The sequence below is a fragment of the Nylanderia fulva genome, unplaced genomic scaffold (genome assembly GCF_048542155.1).
Source record: "Nylanderia fulva isolate GAGA-0341 unplaced genomic scaffold, ASM4854215v1 Scaffold39, whole genome shotgun sequence".
Taxonomy (NCBI): Eukaryota; Metazoa; Arthropoda; class Insecta; order Hymenoptera; family Formicidae; genus Nylanderia; species Nylanderia fulva.
In genome coordinates, this window is record NW_028190466.1 from 654700 (window position 1) to 675770 (window position 21071).

At 32.5% G+C, this 21071-nt stretch overlaps 2 protein-coding genes across 4 annotated transcripts in view; one reads left to right on the forward strand and one right to left on the reverse strand.

The window, feature by feature from the left end:
- LOC146721976 (uncharacterized) overlaps positions 1-19387 on the reverse strand; it is a 53327-nt gene extending 33940 nt beyond the window's left edge. The window contains exons 1-4 of one of the 3 annotated variants that reach the window (XM_085485771.1): positions 19312-19387; positions 17775-17941; positions 4006-4149; positions 2805-3392 (exon numbers count right to left, since the gene is read on the reverse strand). In XM_085485771.1, the coding sequence (XP_085341897.1) occupies positions 3330-3392; positions 4006-4149; positions 17775-17879 (312 nt within the window). In that variant the 5' untranslated portion in view covers positions 17880-17941; positions 19312-19387 and the 3' untranslated portion in view covers positions 2805-3329. Of the gene's footprint in view, positions 1-2804; positions 3393-4005; positions 4150-16056; positions 17653-17774; positions 17942-19311 lie in introns of those variants that run through there. The other 2 variants (XR_014925416.1, XR_014925417.1) reach the window with 2 other exon arrangements.
- LOC114939650 (gamma-interferon-inducible lysosomal thiol reductase-like protein) lies at positions 7571-8433 on the forward strand. The gene has a single exon (XM_029314019.2). The coding sequence runs from the start codon at positions 7710-7712 to the stop codon at positions 8397-8399; it is 690 nt and encodes a 229-aa protein (XP_029169852.2). The 5' UTR covers positions 7571-7709; the 3' UTR covers positions 8400-8433.
- Positions 19388-21071: the final 1684 nt, after the last annotated feature.

A 21071-nucleotide genomic window follows, 5' to 3' on the forward strand; every position in this document is an offset into this window, starting at 1 on the left:
AATCTGACTTCTCTCGCTTTTGCCAGCTTTTTTAGTTGTTCTTTATAAGTATACATATAATGTTATAAATGATAATCCTTAAGAGTCGCCAGTAATAAATAATGAAAATCTCTCCTCCAATTTTAAAGTCGACCAGACTGGCAATAATTTATTTAAAAAATTAGTTAAATTACAACGTTTCGGCTGTCATTGCAGCCCTTTTCAAGTAATCAGATTAATACAATAAATCAAATTTACAGCAAACCCCCGACAAAATTAACCATTGTTTTGATGAACAATGTATAACTGACAGAAGTGAGCACGAAAAAATAGATGTTGACTGTTAACAGGAAACTTAGTCACTTAGTCACTTAGTGACTAAGTTTCCTGTTAACAGTCAACATCTATTTTTTCGTGCTCACTTCTGTCAGTTATACATTGTTCATCAAAACAATGGTTAATTTTGTCGGGGGTTTGCTGTAAATTTGATTTATTGTATTAATCTGATTACTTGAAAAGGGCTGCAATGACAGCCGAAACGTTGTAATTTAACTAATTTTTTAAATAAATTATTGCCAGTCTGGTCGACTTTAAAATTGGAGGAGAGATTTTCATTATTTATTACTGGCGACTCTTAAGGATTATCATTTATAACATTATATGTATACTTATAAAGAACAACTAAAAAAGCTGGCAAAAGCGAGAGAAGTCAGATTAGAGTCTACATATCAAGTAAATCTAAATGTAAATAAAAATTTAATAAGTATATTTATTGTATATATATATATATATACTTATCATATAATATAACATTATGTGTATACTTATAATTTTGCACTTATTTATTTTCATTTTGCTTACGCATACAACAGCTGCTTCAATAAACTAATCTATTTATTCTAAATTACAAAATTTATAAATTTTAGTAAAAATAAATTGTTAAAAAGAAACAAAATAAGATTTAAAAAGCAGGTTTTGACCAATCAAATTTTAAAATATTTTAAAATACTCAAAATATTTAGTTAATGTTAGAGAAAGAATACGGAACGGCATCGTATTACAGATCGTCCCTGAGATAGAGCGTAAGTGGGGGTCGCTGCTCTGGGCTAAGGGGTGTATATAGCAGTTCGATCCTCCAGAGAAGTTTTTCCAAAGGTTTTTTTTTCAGATTTGCGCACATTTAAGAAAAATGAGAACTTGTAGTGATTTATATTATCAAATATATATTTTACAAGTGAAAAAGATTTGTAAAACATGTGACGGCGCTCCAAAAGCGTATTTACGAAATGGGTTGAGTGCAAGGCCCTAAGAGCGGCCAATGGGAGCAAAATTTGCGAGGCCTTCGAGGACTTAGTAGTGTCCCGGTGGGGTGCGCCACGATTTCTTTTGACGGACAATGGGACCGAATTCGTCAATAAAATTATGAAGACGTTTGCGGAGGACCATAACATAACTCATACTACCGTACCGCCATACCACCCCCAAACTAATCCGGTACGCGAGTTAATAGGATCCTCAAAACCATGATTATTTCGTTTATAGAGAAAGATCATCGCGAGTGGGACGAACATCTTCCCGAATTCCGTTTCGCATAATACCGCGTGTCACTCGTCGCTGGGAGCGTCTCCCGCTTTCCTGAATTTGGGTCGAGAATTGGTACCGGTCTACTCCCTGAGTAGACGCACACAGAACGCTACCGAGGTTACCGCAGAAGATACCGAAAAATGGGCGGATCGAATGCGGAAGTTACAGTCGTTGCGCAAATGGGTGATAGAGAACTTGAATAAGGCATACGAAAAACAAGCCTCCCACTATAATTTACGTAGGCGAGATAGAAGGTTTCGGGTGGGAGACCTTGTGTTAAAGCGGCAACATACCTTATCGTCCGCTGCGAATAAGATAGCAGCAAAACTAGCTCACAAATTTCAGGGATCCTATAGAATAGCGCGGGTAATCTTTCCAGTTGTGTATGAATTAGCACAACTGGGCGAGACGCCCGCAGGAAAATTACACATTAAGGATATAAAGGCTTATCACATTCCGGTTACCGATTCGTAGAGGCCGCGTAAGTGTTATGGGCGAGTGGCGGCCCGGACGCACCTCCGGAATTTTTGAGGCGACATCCCGATGTCGTGGCGTTTATTGAGCGCCACGACAAGGGATTCTGGCTGGATCTGGAGGATACGGCCGGGCAGGTCCAAGCAGCCATCTACACCACCGAAGGGGCGGTGGTGCGCGAATTCCCGGAGATGCGGGATACTCCGGCCCAGACGCCAAGCGAGCCTCGCCGAGAACCGGAGAGGTGAACACCGAGGGTGCGCTCCGGGCGAGTGCAGCGCAATCGGTCCCTCCCGGCTGGCAGGGCTGCCAGATTGGGCTATTTACCGCAAATTGGGCTATCTAGAGGGGTCTGCGTGCGGTAAAAAATTTTCAAATGCGGAAATCCGCATTTGGGCTATTCCGTTAACGAAAGTCCTCAATTTCGTTTTACGAGTCTGAAACTGTGAAACTCTTTATGCCGAATGCCGATTCTGACAATAAGTCATACATCACAAATTATAAGCGAATGAACAAATTACAAGACAATTGAAAAAAATTTTTTTATGCTTCCAGATAGTGATCTAGGGGACTTCTACTGCTCGCCGCGGAGGACCTCCTGTATTTCTTATGCAATCCTACCGCCGCCATTTTGTAAAAAAATGACAATAATAAAATTTTTTCTTACTCCTGAAAAGTTGCTTAATCGATTGCTACATTTCTTATATAAAATAATTTAAAAATGTAATCACAAAAAAAATCTTTTTTAAATGATTTTTGGTAGATATAACGCCTTAAAGAAACCAGTGAGGATGATATATTGAATGGCAAATCGGAAGCATATTGTAAATGCCATATGCTTTTCGCAACATGCCTGATCACCTGAACTATTTATTGAGAAAGGCATATAATTGGTTTGCTCATAGTGCTCTCAGACAGAGTGAATACAAGCATTATTACAAGGTAAAATTATTTTAAGAACATGTGTCGTATTTAGAAATCTTGCTTGTGCTGTTTTTGACATATGTTGTCTGATTTCAGATTATGAACGAGAGAAAAAGCTCCTGGAAAACTGCAAAAACTCTGCGACACTCGCTGGATGTCGTGGCTCCCAGTTGCATCTGGAATTCTCGATCAGTGGACAGAATTGCAAAAGTTCTTTAGGATGAAAGCTTCTGAAAATAATTATAAGGCTTTAACTCTTGCGGAGATTCTTGAAGATTCAAGCAACCTATTGTATGTGACCTTCTTGAAATCAATTCTACGCGAAGTGCATTCGGTTAACCTCGCATTTGAGCAAACAAATGCTGACGTTACGAAAGTGTACTCAGATCTTCGTGTTCTTTTCTTCTCCCTCTGTGCTCGAGTTTTGAAATCTGAAACAATTGCCGAAACTAGTAGGCCTAAAGTGTTACGTTCGTTTGAAATTCAGATGCTGCAAAAAGCTCTGTTAGACGCGCATAATCTTCGACCTCTAGAACGAGTAAACTTTGGAGATGCATTTCAGAAAGTGCTACTTAGTTTGCATATTTCCCCTGAGAAATTAAAAATTGTTCGTGAGAGATGTGCCGATTACATTTTGTGTTTATGCAACCAGCTATCAAATAGACTCCCTTCCAACATAGAAGTAATTGAGAAAATAAAAACTTTGACGCCACGCATTGTTCTTGAAAGAGTTGCCAGACCTTTATTTGAGCAGCTTCCGCTTGATTTACTCGGTAAATAATCAATCTAGAATGTTATAAACGATTCTTCTTATTCCTTGTTTTATGTAAATGTTTAATGTTAAATCTTTGATACAGATTCTGGCGCAGACCTAGATCTTTTGGAAAGTCAATGGCGTTTTCTCAACTCTTTGACATTGTCTGATATATGTCCTCATTCTGATCATAATAGTGAATTACGAGAGATAGACATAGTAGTGCACTTCTGGAGTTGCGTGCTATTATTGAAGAACGCGGGAGGAATCTATCCTTTCAAAGATCTTACCCTTTTTACCCTGAAATGTTTGACACTGCCTATAAGCAACGCGGTCGTTGAGTGAATCTTCAGTTTTATGGCAGCAATTAAGACTAAGCAGCGCATGGGATGCAGATGCAGATGTTGGATGCACTTTTGCGTTTGCGCGTCCATCTGAAAGTAAAATTCGATTATTCTTTTCTAAATTAAATTGTGATTAGTTAACTCTTCAGATTCCCGATAGTCTATTGTGAAACCAGCCTAATATTTAAATATTTATTTTTATGTCTAATATTGTCTCTATTGTGCACAAAGTAATTTTATATCTCATTCGCAGGTTACTAAAATGTGTTGCCAAATGTTTACTCCTAGTGAAGATATGTTATCTCGGTTCAACTCCTCCATGTATACTTCATATCACAGCAATGCTGAAATTGCAAGTGATTCTACACTATCCACTGAAAACGATCTTGAAGATGAAGATTATCAAGCATTAACTAATTTTGATATTAGAAACGCAGAAGAATGCGTATTATTTCCTGATCTACTCACATAATCATAATTAATGATATTAAATAAATAAAATTTATTATAAAAGTATCTATATACTGTTTTTAATCGTCATATCATGTAGTTTTAGAAATCCTACCTCAATAAGTTATATCTCGTACGAGTTTTAATATACATAGGTTTGATTAAAGTAAGTCAGTTTTTGTATCAAAACCAAAAGGTCTCCTAATATGAGATACTAGCTGATCTTAATATGAGATACCGCCTTTTATTAGATAAACTTAATTTCATTTTTATTAACGCGGACGCGGAGAGTATGTCGTGATATTGCTGTCGGGGCAGTTGTGGAGAGAAGAGGCAGAATACCGTTTCCCGTAAGTAAGAGTATGAAAGGGAGTCTGCCGGAGAGGTGGCAGGTGAAGGGTCCACAGCAAGACCTCCTCGGTCCTCCCCTAGGAAGGGGGAGTTGTGATGTGACGCTTTTGGAGCGCCGTCACAAGGGGAGCGCCGAAAAGCCCGATCGGGTAGGACGCGGAGATCTGGAGCGCCCCTCATTTCGGAGGGTGCGATCCGTTTTCGTTTATTTTGTACGCAACGCGTGCAACGCGATTTATAGGGAGAGCGACGGCGACGGTTCGAGAGAGCGGCCGGAGAGACCTTGTGAAGCAAGAGGAAGAGAGACGGAAGATATCGGAATGCCGCAGCAGAGGGAGAGATGGAGCAAGAGAGAGAGAGAGAGCACGGGACCTCGCGCAGATAAGTATCGAGTGGCCGAAATTCGATTAAATATCTCTTGCGCAATATTTATGCGGTTGAAATATTCTAGAATACCGAGAGGACTCCGAGCCTTATCAACCCCGGAGCCGATCCTGGAGAGAGACGACGGAGGGCCCGGCCAGCCTACCGCCTATTCCCCCAGGAGAAATGCCAAGGGAACAAACTCGGAGAAACAACCTCTCATACAGCGTTTAAGATACCGTCGAGAAATCATTCCAGCTAGGGGAAGAGTCAGAGAGACCCTAGGACCCCCGCCATCGACCTTATCATCGATGGAATGCGCGAGAGATCGGCGCGGCACGTAAGGTACGCGAGGCCCGGCTCTTCATTGTTCGGTGTGCCATAGAACAGAGAGGGTGCCTCCCGATCTCCAGTTATGGCATCTCTCTAGTAACTTTATACCGCGCACATGCGCACTAGCCAAAGATGGTTCCTATCTAGATATTAAGTAATCTAAGTTCTTCCTCACATGCGCACTAGCCAAAGATGATTCCTATCTAGATATTAAGTAAGCTAAGTTCTTCCTCACCGAACACACTCTTTTTTTGTCTGCCTTTAATACTGTGATACTGTCTGTTACCAAAGAAGAAATAAAGTATTTTTTATACATATAAAAAATATACTCATCATATACTTATCGATCCGAGACACCTCAGCAGTGGTTTCCAAATAGTTATTATATATCTACCTGCATCCAAGACGCATGAGCAGGAATCTCTTTCCCGCTAAATATATATATATATATACACGTGCACGAGCGCTACAACAGTTGAGCTACCAGAGGACCACTTGTCACCGTCGAAAACTGTAAGCCGCCTCTCGGGTAGCCGTACATAAGTGTTGGTTGGTGCCGTGGGTATCGGGAACATAGAGTAATTACCGTGAGTACCGTGTCCTCTCGTATCGTATCGTTTTGTGTTGGAGAGAGCGGTCTCTCTCTCTGAGTACCGTGCCGCGGGGCCAGCCGACTTTGAGTTTCGCGAGCCGAGCCCTATCCGAGAAAAAGTGCCGCCAACAGTCAATCGTTTTGAGAGCGAGAATCGTAAATTCTCGTCTACCGATATATTCAGAGTAACGTTAATTATACATTTGATCATTAGATTTTCGGAATTTGCGTGCAGCCGTTCTCCGCGAGTGTGTTTCGCGAAAGATTTCAATTTCGACTCGGCGAGAGAATCGTGCGAGAGGGTCACGAAATTACCTGTTACCTTTTTTTTGTATATCGCACCGTGTCTTGAAGTATATTTACGTGACCTCTGCATATACCGCGTGTCCGCGATAATAAGTCTGAACCGCATACCGTTTACCGATTTTCTCTTTGTGAATTCCGTTCGTATAATATTGTCACGCAATTGTTTAAAGAATTTAATGTTGTTATAATTAATAAGAATGTAATATATCGATTTCGTCATACCGATATATCCGCCTATATATATATTGATATTGTTTGGGAAACTCTCTGACGTTTGGATTCTCGCGTCTTATTCGCCTCCGCGAGTGACGCGTAGCGCGCCGGAAGAAGAGGCGCTACGAGAGGCCGTTAGTGCCTAGGACGAACGCTTGAGGCGCTAGCCTCTTCCTTCGTCGTCCCGCCAAGCCGAGTCGGCTTCTGTTCGCGATCCTCTCTTGAAAAAAAAAAGAAAACGTGATCGTTGCTTAGGAATCTTTGTTTTTGGTCGATTCTCTACTGTCCGTTGAGACGCTTCTGTTCAGTAATAAAAAGGTTTCCGTTCTGTTCAGACGTTAAGAAGAGATTGATTTGAATATATAATCTTTTTGGATAACTACGAGCTTGGACGCTTTGGAACATCTTAGATTAACCATGAGACGGGAAATATCCCTTGGTTTGGAGGACAAATTCCTTTGAGTTCGCCTGATGAGGAAAGAAAAAGAGCCGTTTGTATTCTTATTTAAAAGGATTAGGATTCGACAAGGCAACAAATCTTTAAAGACTGGCCTAGCCAGGATTCTTTCAAGACTGGCCTAGCCAGGATACTATTAAGACTGGCCTAGCCAGGTTTCTATTAAGACTGGCCTAGCCAGGATACTATCAAGACTGGCCTAGCCAGGATACTATCAAGACTGGCCTAGCCAGGATACGATCAAGACTGGCCTAGCCAGGATACTATCAAGACTGGCCTAGCCAAGATTCTATTAAGACTGGCCTAGCCAGGTTTCTATTAAGACTGGCCTAGCCAGGATTCTAAAGAAGTGGGCTTTTCCCTGTATTCATGATTTTACTAATTTGATTATGAATCTTAAGACTGGCCTAGCCAGGATACTAAAGTCATTTATATCTAATGGTGATGCCGCGTAACCACCGGCGCGGCGGCGAGTTTGACATTAGGATTCGTTACGTCAGCTGTTAACAAGCGTGGTCGCTTTCGCCGCCGTGCGATTGCGATCGAGAGTCGCGCGCGCTTCTTGCCGCGGCAACACCCGGGATAATGGGGTTAGGCAACTTCCGATTGCGACTCGTCATCGTCTTCGTCGTTGGTCTCCTGCTTTGGCAGACCTCGAAGATTTGGTTGGCGTTCCTACAAGGCGATCTGCAAGAACTTCAGGTGGGCCAAGCGGCGACAGCGTTGAGCCAAAAGGATGACCCGACTCATCAAAAAGTACACGTGGCCGTCTATTACGAAACACGATGCCCGGATTCGCGTTATTTTATCGCGAAACAATTAAGACCAACATACCAGAAACTTCCGGCGAATATCGAATTCGAATTGATACCGTACGGAAAGGCTTCGACGGTGAAGACAAACGACGGATATCAATTTGTATGCCAACACGGATTCGTGGAGTGTGAAGCAAATATTATACACGCATGTTCCATCGACGTTATCAAGGACCCGTCGATACAACTGCAATTTATCACTTGTATGATCGAAAATAACGACAATCCGATAGGAATAATGCAAGAGTGCGCCAAACGCATATCCGTGAATTTGGAGTCCATACAAGAGTGCTACAGCAACGAAAAGGGAAAGGAACTCTTGGCCAATTATGGCAAGCTGACGAACTCGCTCGGGCCAAGATTGTCTTTTATACCGGAGATTACCTTAGATAAGAACTTCGATCCCAACGCTCTAAAGTGTATTTCCTATGTATATATTATTTCGTTAAAATGCGAATAAATGATCATTTCTTATTTATTTCTTGCTACGTTCAAATGAGGTTTTTTTATATTTTTTATTTTTTTATATTTTTTTTTTATATTTTTTAACATCAACTGACAACTTGTTATGTTTAATAGCTCTTATAGCCCTTCTTTGTTTACAATTATTCATTTATATCTGTTTAACGTATTGAGTCTATTCGCTGCTACGATACTTTTTGTCTGATTTAACTTACTGAGTTTTTTTATTGCTGCGATACTTATGGTTGTTTAACGTACTAAGTTTATCTTTTTTATAAAATACTAACGTCACTTATGGTTGTTGAGCGCACAAAGATTATATGTTTGTAAGATACTAATGTCAATTATATTGATTGAACGTAATAAGTCTATATGCTTGAAAGATACCAAAGTCATATGTATCTGTTAAATTTACTAAGTCTATTTACTTCTCAAATATTAAAGTCATTTACATTTGAATTATCTTATTGAGTCTATATGTCTGAAATATACTACAGTCATTCACATTTGAGTTAATTTACTAAAAGTCTATTTACTTCTCAAATATTAAAGTCATTTACATTTGAATTATCTTATTGAGTCTATATGTCTGAAATATACTACAGTCATTCACATTCGAGTTACTTTACTGAGTCTATACGTTTCTAGAATATTAAAGTCATTTTTATTTGAGTTATTTTAATTGATTTATATGTGTTTAATACTTATGTTTGATTTGACGTCTTGATTTATATGTGTTTAATACTTATGTTTGATTTGATGTCTTGATTTATATGTTTAATACTTATGTTTGATTTGATGTCATGATTTATATGTGTCTAATCCTTATGTTTTATTTGACGTCATGAAATTATCATATCTTTAAGACATTTATGTTTGACTGATTTAAATGAATTTCTATATACCGTTCAGATATTTTGTTTTCTACATTTAACGGTGACTTATGATTTGGATATAATATCCATTATATTCCTTAAGCGTTAATATATATATATACATGTGAAGATTTGATCATAATGAGTAAAGTAAATTGTATGCCTTTCTCACAATAAATTTCTGTTATTATATTTTATAAAAGTCCACCAACTCCCTAAGTAGATCCGGAACAGATATTATATTCTTTCCATACCGCTAGTCTCAATATTAATGTTTATTATATAATTATATTGTCCATTTATATTAATCATCTGTAAAATTGTAGTCCTAAGTGTTCGAAATATATATGTCTATTCATAGCAACATGTGTATGTCTTTCTAAATACCTCTCTCTCAACCATAGACTAACATCCTATGGACCCGCGCGACTCATTGCCGAATTCTGAAGAGTTACCTTAAGTACCGTTTTCATTAGTATCGTGGCGCATTCACATGCGCCTGGCGCCCAACTTTACCGCGAGTTACCAAAAGTACTGAAGTACGAGTAATTAACTCTTTTGTTACCGATTTTTAACGTTTTAATGTTTGAACGAGTAGAATATTTAAATTGAACGCTCCCCTGTCCGAACTTGGCGTTTCGGAGCAGGAAAAGACGTTGCAAAGAAAAATGGATAGAAACAATAATCTTTTAAATAGAAATCGATTTAACCCCAATCGACGGGACTCAGAATTTGGCCGACGGGAGACGCAAAATTGGACCACCCAAAATAAGACCAATAACAATAACCGTGATCGGCAATCCAAACATTATCAGTTTCATTGTCCTGTTATATATAATTATACAGGTTAAATTAATTATCTTAATTACAGGTCAACATTCGTAAATCTTTCGGATCTTTCAACCCATATATCATCTTTGATATTATAATAAAAATTGTTTCTGAAGTGAGAAAGTAAATAAGTGTTTTTATCTTAAAAATCAGGTAAAAAAAGTAAAAATTATTATGTATATAATAATACATGTCCTTAAAATGTCGTATTCCTAACTCGATTCTAAGACGATTTTACAAAAATTTATTATTTTGATTAATTTATTTACCATAGAACAACTGAAAAAGCTGGCAAAAGCGAGAGAAGTCAGATTAGAGTCTACATATCAAGTAAATCTAAATGTAAAACAATAACCGTGATCAGCAATCCAAACAGTAAGCCAATTAAACATTTTTATATTCTATTTATTTTATTACAATGCGAATTGTTTTTATTAGTTTGATAAATTTATTTTTGATTTATTTATTATTTTGATTAATTTATTTACCCTAGAACAACTGAAAAAGCTGGCAAGAGCGAGAGAAGTCAGACTAGAGTTGGTCTACAAATCAAGTAAATCTAAATGTAGAACAATATTTAATAAGTATAAGCTGCATAATTTCATAATTTCCTCGACAATTTTTGCTTTCATGAGAAGTAATTTATAAACAATATTATGACAATAATAGATCTAATAATTATGACGAGACAAAAGGAAAGGAAAGGAGTAGGAGAAGACATATGAAAACATTGAAAAACATTCGTTTGACAGGGGTCTTGCGATACGCATAACTCCCCACAGCGTTTATATATTTTTAAGTTGATCATGTTATAACGTATCTTTATATTATATTTGAGTACACTTGAAAATGACCCGCAACAAGGGTCGAAACGTCGTGTAAAATAAATAAAACTTTTGCCTGTTAGAGGTCAATGCTTAAATTATTTATTTATTTTAAATATTATTTATTTTATCTTTTATCACTTTATTTGGTAAGTTGATTTCATATTTTACTTTTTTTTTCCCAATTACTTTATAACTATATTTAATAATTATTATCTTATAATAATTTAAAGCAACGGTGCTGAAAACGTCGCAACACAAACGCAAATATCTGAGCACAAGTCAGAAGAGAAAATTGAAGGAACAAAAAGAAATAGAAATAGCAAAATGTCAAAAACTTTCAAATTTTTTTTCATGCATATTTTCGGCTTCTCAGAATAAAGCAGAAAAAGAAGAATGTAAAAATAAAGAAGAAATTAATGAGTATGCCGATCAAATTATTCAAAATAAGAGTATGGAAGACGAAATCCATGATATAATTGAAAAGGTAGAAAACTTTGATAAATATAAAGATTTAGCATTATGGCCTGATTCAATTAATAAGAAATTCATCAATAACTGTCTTTTAAAAGAAGCATCGTTTTTTCTCAAAATAGAAAGCAAGATAACTTTTGTTTTGATTCAAATAAATTTTATAATGGTCAAAATAGAAAATTTAATAATAAGTATTTCGAGAACCGTTTAAGAAATGGACAAAAACTAATTAGATCATGGTTATGTTCTTCTAATAGTAAAGGATGCGTTTACTGTTTAGTATGTAAAATATTCTCAGTATCACATACATCTCTTGGAACAACCAGTTTCTCTGATTGGACTAATCTAATCCGAACTCTAGACAATCATGAAGAATCGATAGATTATAAAAATGCAATGCTAATATGGTTAACACGAAAGAAAAATAAAACTCGAGAGAAGGTCGAGAGGAATAAAGTGTAGATTGTGGTTTTAAAAATAAAACTATTATCGATAAACTATTTGAAAAACAGATTAAAAATAAAACTGAATATTATTACAATGTCCTAATGCGTGTTGTTGCTATAATTAAATATCTAAGTGAAAGAGGATTGCCAGTGAGAGGCCACAATGAAAAGTGGGGATCTCCACACAATGGTAATTTTATGGGACTCGTAGAATTAATTGCAGAATTTGATCCTTTTTTACGAAAGCACATCGTAAAATGTCAATCTCAGCAAAGTAAAATTTTAAGTTATCTGTCAAAAACTTATGAAGAAATAATTGAAATAATGGGAAAACGAGTTCTAAGAGAGATTGTTAATAATATTAATGAAAAAGACACTAAATATATATTATTCAGTCATTACTGATTCAACACCAGATTTCGCACATACAGACCAACTTGCAATAATAGTAAGATACTGTACAAAAGGGAAAATTTATTAAAGATTTTTATCGTTTTTACCTATTCATAGTCATACGGGTTTGTCTTTATTTAATACTTTAAAATGTTTTTTAGAAAAAATTGGACTTCCTATTGTCGTGGCCAGTCCTATGATAACGCTGCAAATATGAGCGGAAAATATAATGGACTGCAAACACGTTTGAAAAAGATAAATAAGTTTGCTGATTATGTACCCTGTGCAGCACATTCTTTAAATTTAGTTGGGGTAGAAGCAATAAATATTGTACCTTGTATGAGAAATTATTTTAGTATTGTTCAGCAATTATATGTATTTTTTTCGGCATCTACGCATAGATGGAACATGTTAAACGATGCAAATTTACTTCTTTCCATAAAAAATTTTAGTCACACAAGATGGTCTAGTCATTATAAAACTATACATGCTTTAAAAATTAGTTACGATACTATTTTAGATATTTTAAAAAGTATTTTTTATAATAATTTAGAAAAAGTTAAATGTAAAATAGAAGCCAAAAATGTATATAACAAACTCTTGAGATTAAAAATCTATATTAATATCTATCTATGCTATCTATGTTAATATCTGCTGTATTAACTGTACTTTGGGAAGAGATTCTTGAAAGATTTAATAAAATTAGCAAACATTACAAACTCCTGGTTTAGACTTATGTGAAGGTTATACTTTAATTTCATCTCTTGAATTATTCGTAAATATCATTAGACAGAATTATGATGAAAAATTAATTGAGTATATGAACTGAAAGCAAGAGGAATGAGTTCCAAGATTGAATAAAATTATAGCGACATAAATCAAAGAATTAAAACAAAAAAATATGCAAATGGTAAGAAAGGTAAAGATACACGGAAAAAAATAATATTGCTGTTGCAACAAAAACGTTATAGCTATTGTACTTTTGATGTAACAACGATAAAACTTTGCTGTTATAACAAATTATTTAATTTATTGAATGGTGCAGCAAAATCTATTTAGTTGAAAAGATAAAAAATTTAGCTGAGTTAATTTGTTCATACAAACATATTAACTTGCTATTAAAACAAAATAGTCCATTTCTAACAAATTTATTTCATTAGTACAGTAAATTCACTATTGCTGATACAAATTTATCATAACAACAAAGAAAATTTGCTATTTATATAATCGATTTTGTAATATTAGCAAAATTTCACTTGTCAAGAGAATAAGAAAAACTTCGCTGAGTAAATTTATCTTGTAACAAGATTGTTATCGCATTAAAATATATAAGAAATATATATGTGTACAAAAATATATATAAATATATACAAAATATATACAAAAATATATATAAAATATATATACAAAAATTCAAAAAATTTTTTCAAAATTATATATATACGACCAATAGTACATCTTTTTATTTATATAAGAGGTATTTCGATGACGCCGTGTTCGCCGAGTATGATCTGGCGAAAACCGGGTTCGTCTAGTAACAAGCCCGGGTTTGTCGAGATGAAGATGAGGCATCGATATTATAATGATATACATATCAGTGATCACATTATACATATCAGTGAGATGAGGTGCTGTGATCGTTATTTGTCAATGTTTTCTGCACGTCGCTATGTGAAGTGCATCTGTTTAACGTTCCGTGCTTCGTCGTTGTACAACAGCATAGGAAGAGCAAATTCTTTTTGCGGACAGAGCAAATACATCAGTGACAGAATGGTACAAGAGTTGCTTGTTGATTGGGGAATGCCCGAAGAAGTGATCTCGAAATTTATAGGTAAGTAAGAAATATTCTCACCCGTCCGAGACAGTACGCGTGTCTAAAAACAGTGTCTAGAAAATATTCTAAAGATATCTTGTTTTTTCTTTACGTTTTTTAAATAAGACGGCATGCTGTGAATGATTTGCGTGTATGTGTATATAGCATGTATGTATATGTGTACGTGTACATTTACGTATGTATGTGTGTGTGTGCATTTGATCATTTGTGTGTGCGTGTGTGTGAGCGCGTATGTGCGCGAATTTATTATAAAATATAAATTAAATTTTAAACAAAAGTATTATCTAATAGAACAGGGAATAGACGAAATTGTGTTAAAAAACATGACTTCAAAAAATATCGAATCATTAATACCTAAATTGGGCCAAAGAATAAAATTTCACTTAAAATTGAAAGAATGGTTGGAAAATAATAATTTAGTTACTGAGCAAGAAACTGATCAAAATAATATAATATTGCCCATAACTGATCAAAATAATAAAGAAATCGATGCTGAAATTATTGCTGATTTAAACTTACCAGTTATCGAAACTACGGCAGACGAAATTAAAATAATTAGCACATTAGATGCTTCCGATAAAACTGCAGAAAAATATGTAAGAAAAATATATCAATTATATTCTTCTATTTGATTATATTCTTCTACTTTTGTTCACATATGTGTTCATTAAAATATATTTATTAAAATAAATTTTTTACAATTTATATACAGGATTTAAAACAAATAGTATCTGAAAGTACTCGAGGGAAGGAAGCACTTTCATTTCATAAACAAAATAATCGACTTACTGATCGTCTCCGTAATTTTATCGCAGATTGCGTTATATCTGCCGAGCTCAGTACAGATGTCGATAAAAGGTGCAGTCTTATTAACATTAATTTCATTACTTCAGATGTAATTTTAATTTGAGAAAATATATTTTCCAGAATTACCACAAACCGGCTCACTTTTTTGGTTGAAAAAATTATCGAGCTATTTCCCACTGAGCATATGGTACAATTTTACTTTTCTTATATTTTAAAATTTTTATGAAGTTTATAATATATAGGTATATACTGCATAACTTTTAATCGTAATCAAAATATTTTCTTGTAAAACTTGCCTTTTTAGATAACTTGGATACAAAAAAATAAAATAAATAGTAAAATAATTTACAAAGGAAAATTGTTAAATAGATATTATAATACAAGAAGATCATTGATTAAATCTGGAATGATCAATAAATACTATAAGTCTAATAACGAAACTTTACCTATTGAAGACACTGAAGAAAACCCTGGTAAAAAAAAATTTTATAATTTCCTAGAAAGTTTTAGGATAGTTTCAGAATTTTTGAAAAAATTTTAGGAAAATTCCATAATTTAAATTTATGAAGAATTATGAAATAAAAAAATAATCACATTTATTCAGATTTATAAATATTTATTTAGAAAATTATAAAATAAGAAATCTCTTTTACATTTACATTTATGAGAAATTCTTATAAAATAACATTTTTGGATTGTTTTTCTGAATACTTCTGAAAAAAAAGTGTGTCAATTTCTATAGAAAATCTTAAATTTCCTGAGAAAGTTTTGGAATTTTTATTAAAAATCTGAAAAAAATTTCATGAAGAATTCTGAGAATATTTTTCACATCCATGTGTTCATACATCGACTTTTTTGAAAAATTAGAGCACTAAGTTGACTTATGTATATAGTATATTATGTTGTATATTTTTTAGAGCAATATCCCCAAGATGTAAAAGATCATCTTGAATGGTTACGACATAATATACAACCATGGTCAAGAGTTCTGAGCTCTTGGGAGATTAAGTCAAAAGCTAGAATTCAACAATTAAGAATTTGTGATAAAGGGAAAAACAGAAAAAGATCTAATATTTATGATTATACCACAGAGTATCCTGCCTTAAATACACTAACAGAATATTCATTGGTATCATTCGTTTTTATATGTTATGTTGTCAATACGTTCATATTATTAACATTTATATTGTGTTTTATTACACATAATTATTTTTTAATTAATTATGTAAATATAATAATTACTTCTTTCATTTAATTATTTCAGTTTGAAATAGACTTTGATGCATTATACCCTGGATCTGTCCTAAAACTTTACGGTGAATGGCCAAAATTATATAATTTCATTCTAAAGAAATTAGAAAATGATTCTGTTATATCACACGAAGAACTGACAATAGGTAAAAATTTTTATATGTGTTATTTTTATATGTGTAATCAATTAATGTAAAAACCAATTTAGATTTTAATTTTATATTTCTCTATAATTCTCGACAAAATTCAAGAGAGAATTCTATTTATAATTTTATACATATTTTTATACGTATTTTATACTTTATACATATTTTAATGTATGCATATCTTACATATCTTACATTAAAATATCTTATATATCTTATATTAACATATATTTTATTTTATATGTATATTTTTCTGCATTAAAAGGTGTTATTTGAATTACATAAAATTTATTAAAATATGTACAAAAATTTTAAATTTTGTCACAAATTAAAAATTATCTGAAATAAACTTTAGCAATCTAAAATTGGCAACAAAATTAGGAAAAAAATTCTGCTTAAAATTTTATGTCTCATACAATCTCAACATTTAAAAAAGTAAAATATATTCATACACAGAAAATTTTATATTAAATATTACTATAGTTGCAGTAGCTACGGACCATCCTGTGTATTGTAAAAATGTTTACTATGGTAAACAATAGTTTACCATAGTAAAAATTTTTATTTGGCAGCGTTAAAAAAGCACTTAATTAAAAAGCATAATATTTTGCCAAATAAAAAGCAAAATACAATATCAAAAAAGCAAAATATGATATCTAATAATTTAGAAATTCAAGAACAAAATTCAAGTTCTAATTTTAATTTTGAAAATCATAATGCAGAAAATAATATTTCTTTTGAAGATGCCAAATTATATATTGAAAATCAAGCTGAAATGTTCATTGGAAAACTTTATAATAATTATTCTATTCCACGTTGTCATGCACAGACTATTATAAGTGATACTCAACTTATTTTTGAAGAATGCGTACCTTTATTATGGAATAAAATAAGAGATATGTGTATATCTATAAATACTGATACTACATTTATAAATGATATTGATTCAATATTTGACACTATAAAAGGCTGTTTTAAAAATTTCTCGACTGAATATAAGATATTCAAACATTTTGAAACATGTGGAGAATACATTCCACCAAAAGAATATTTAATAGGTCATAAATTAGAAGGAGTAAATACTCGATGTGGAATTCAAGCGAAACATGTTCCGGTTTATGGTCAGTTTGTAGAATTAAGAAAAATATTGGGAAGATTTCTTGAGTTACCGTATGCACTTGAAAGCATTATTTTATATATAAAAACATTAAAAGAAGAGTCAGAGTGCGTAACAAACTTCATTCAAAGTCCACTTTGGAAACGTAAAATTGTTTCATATAGTAAAGATGATATTGTTTTGCCTCTATTTATTTATTATGATGATTTTGAACCTAATAATCCTTTGGGTCCTCATTGTGATAAATTAGGTGCTGGAAAAATCGTTCCCAAATCGTTGACCAAAGAATCCACTTGTAATCGTTGGTCCGTTAGTTACCGGACACCCTGTATATAATCAAACCGCTCTTTATAGAGCGGTCAAAGAGCATCTTACCGATCCGAAGAAGGTAGAGGCCTTGGCCACGACACATCTGCTGTTGGAGAACGGCGCGGATCCCAAGGTCAAAGAGCACCGGAGCGGCGACACCGTTTTACACATTGCGGTCTCGTTGCACTGCGATCCCGCGCTCGTCAAGATATTACTGAATGCAGATCCCAAGACTGTAAACGAGAGAAATTACATGAGTAACACGCCGTTGCATCTGGCCGCGAGAGTTTCAACTACCGTCGATTTGGAGAAGCAGAAGGAGGTTTGTCGGCTTCTGATAGAAGCCGGTGGCTTAATAAACATACACAATAATCAAGGGCAGACGTCTCTGTCTCTCGTGTCGTTGGAAAGGAAGTTTTACATTTAAAGTAAAACTTAGTGTTTTACATTTAATATAATAATAATATTGTTTAGAATTATTTAATTTATTTTTCATTATTTTTGTTTTTTTTCTGACACAGTTGACATGTAACACTATTTTTGAAGTCGAAGGACATTATATTTACGTTCATATGGTCGTCCTTAAATTTCAAAATGCATAAATTTTGTATAAAAATTCTGATATTACGTAAAATAAAAAATTATTAACATTCACGCACTTTAATTCTTGCTTACTTATTTGAAATTTTGTCGATCCATGCATGTTTCATCAGCAAATCAAAACGTAATATAAATTTTTCATTTTCACTCGTTTTACTGTATAGACATTTTTCTAAGAATGTAAACTGATATTTAATTTAAAATGTGTGAGAAAATATTACTTCTAGATATGTTTTCGTGAAAAAACATATGAAACAAAACTTAATGTGTCTTCAATTTTTATTTCTTTTTATTACCAATTAAAATTTAAAAAAAATTTAAAGATGTTACAATTTACATCTAAATGTTTTCATGTTATGTAGAATATACGAAAAAAAGAGTAACCGAAATAAAAAAAGGTAAACATTTAATATTTATGTAAATATATATATATATATATATATATTGATTATATTTCTTCAAAATTAATTTATATATGTAATAGGTATAAAGTCTTTCATGATATATATATATATATATATATATATATATATACCTATATTAATTTTCTTAATTTTGGGCATAAAATCACTTCCCGAGCGATTAGAACACTTTATAAACTAAGTATATATATATAAAATTATGTAAATTATGTTACAAAACTTATAAAAGAAATCTCTTCTTTCAATTTTGAATTGGAATGTAAAGAGATTAAATATTTAATTTCATAAAACTGTAATTATATCAAAATTAACGCAATGCCAATTATTTCATTTAATGTTTACATAAATATTAAATGTTTTCCTTTTTATATATAAATACACATATTAATTTTTTCTTATTTTGAGTATAAAATCACTTCCCGAGCGATTAGAAAATTAAATTTATCTGAGAAATATATATCATAATACTTGAATATTGAATAAAATATCTTTTAGAAACCGAGAACTCTGATAAAGTGAAATCTTTACTTATTTTTATATTATATTTTATAGAAATATCTGAATTCTTGTATTTGACTTACATTGTTTTATCAGTTTGCAGGATCACCAGCCGAATCACCTTAGCCGAGAGTGTATTGCTTTGTGATGTTACCTCTTCAAAGGACAGACGAAAACTGACGATGTCAACAAGCGACATTCTTCATGACCATTTGCGGGATGATATATGAAATACATAAGATTCATGTAAATAGATTCTTAAGGTTATTCCCAAGGTACATAACAATCAGTGCCGGATTAAGCAAATTTTAATGGGGGCCTATGTAAGACGAGGATTTTTTGAAAATTAATTAAACCTATATGATATACCTAACCATCATCCAATAACTTGCGACAAGGAAAGAAATGATTTAATATAAAAATTAGACACGAATAAAAGATATATTTCGGTTTGTATATACTACAATTTCTTGATTATATTTCTTCAAAATTAATTTATATGTAATAGATATGAAGTCTTTTACGAAAACTTTTTAATTATATATTGACTTTTATCAATATAGTAACGGTCGAATGAGACGATTGTTATCAGGGCCGGATTAACCAATAGCAAACTAGGCACTGCCTATGGGTCCCTACCACAAAAAGGCCCTCACTAATCATTGAAGAAAAATTTTATTTATAACAAAAAATTATTTTTAAACCACAATCTACACTTCATTCCTCTCGACTAATTTTTCACTTTTTTATGAAAAAATTATTTTGTATTATATTAATTATAGTTCTTTTTTAGTATAATCAAAAAATTGTATGGATGATGATTAGGTATATCTTATCACTTTTTTTTCTATTTTTTTACTGGATTTTTATTTGAGTGAGCGGAATTTAAAATTCTCTTCCGATGATATATGTCAATTCAATAAAGTAAGGAAAAATTGATATTGCTTTTATATAAAAATCAAAATTTAAATCATATTATACCATAGTATATCATTGTATACCAAGGATTCCTAATCAACAAAAAATTAATTTTCGTTGACGCAAAACACATCGCAGTATGACTCTGTAACCGATATATATATATATATATATATATATATATAAACCGATATATATATATATATACAAATATATATGTAAAATTTAAATCCCTCGAGCTTTTTATATGAGAAACAATTTAATTTTCTTTACTTTCTTCTCAGTACAAAAGTTTTATGAGAATTAAGAACACTATTTAAACATCGCATTATGTTTTGAAACAATTTTCTTTTTAATTTTTCTTTTAAATCTTTAATATAAAATATTTTTTCAAATTCTATTAAAAGTTACATTTAATTTTTTTTTTAATTATTTTCTCTATTAATTTACACAGTATAGCTAATTCTTAATGCCTTAAAAATTTAAATTTTGAAATTTAATTAAATTTTGTAGTTAAATTATAGACATAAATAAAATATTAAATTTTATTAATTAGACAAATTAAATATAAAATTAGACACAAATAAAGTATTAACACACAAATAAAAGCTTTCTCATCTAAGGTAGAAAAATGTAAAACCTATTTGTAACAAATATCGACATTGAGGTAAAGAAATTTTGTGATATTTCTCAACAATCCATAAAATATAAATAAGAAACAAAATTAATTTAGGTTAACTAGAAACTACAGTAGACTAAAGAACAAATTCAATGAAAAAAATTGATAATGTTTTAGTTATGTAACTCAAAAGTGCATATGAATAAGCATTTTTCTCATTTTAATAGCTCGATTAATAGGATTAGCTAATTCAGTATATCCCTTAGTATCATCAATTTTCCATTGCTTAGTACCTTTTGGATATGT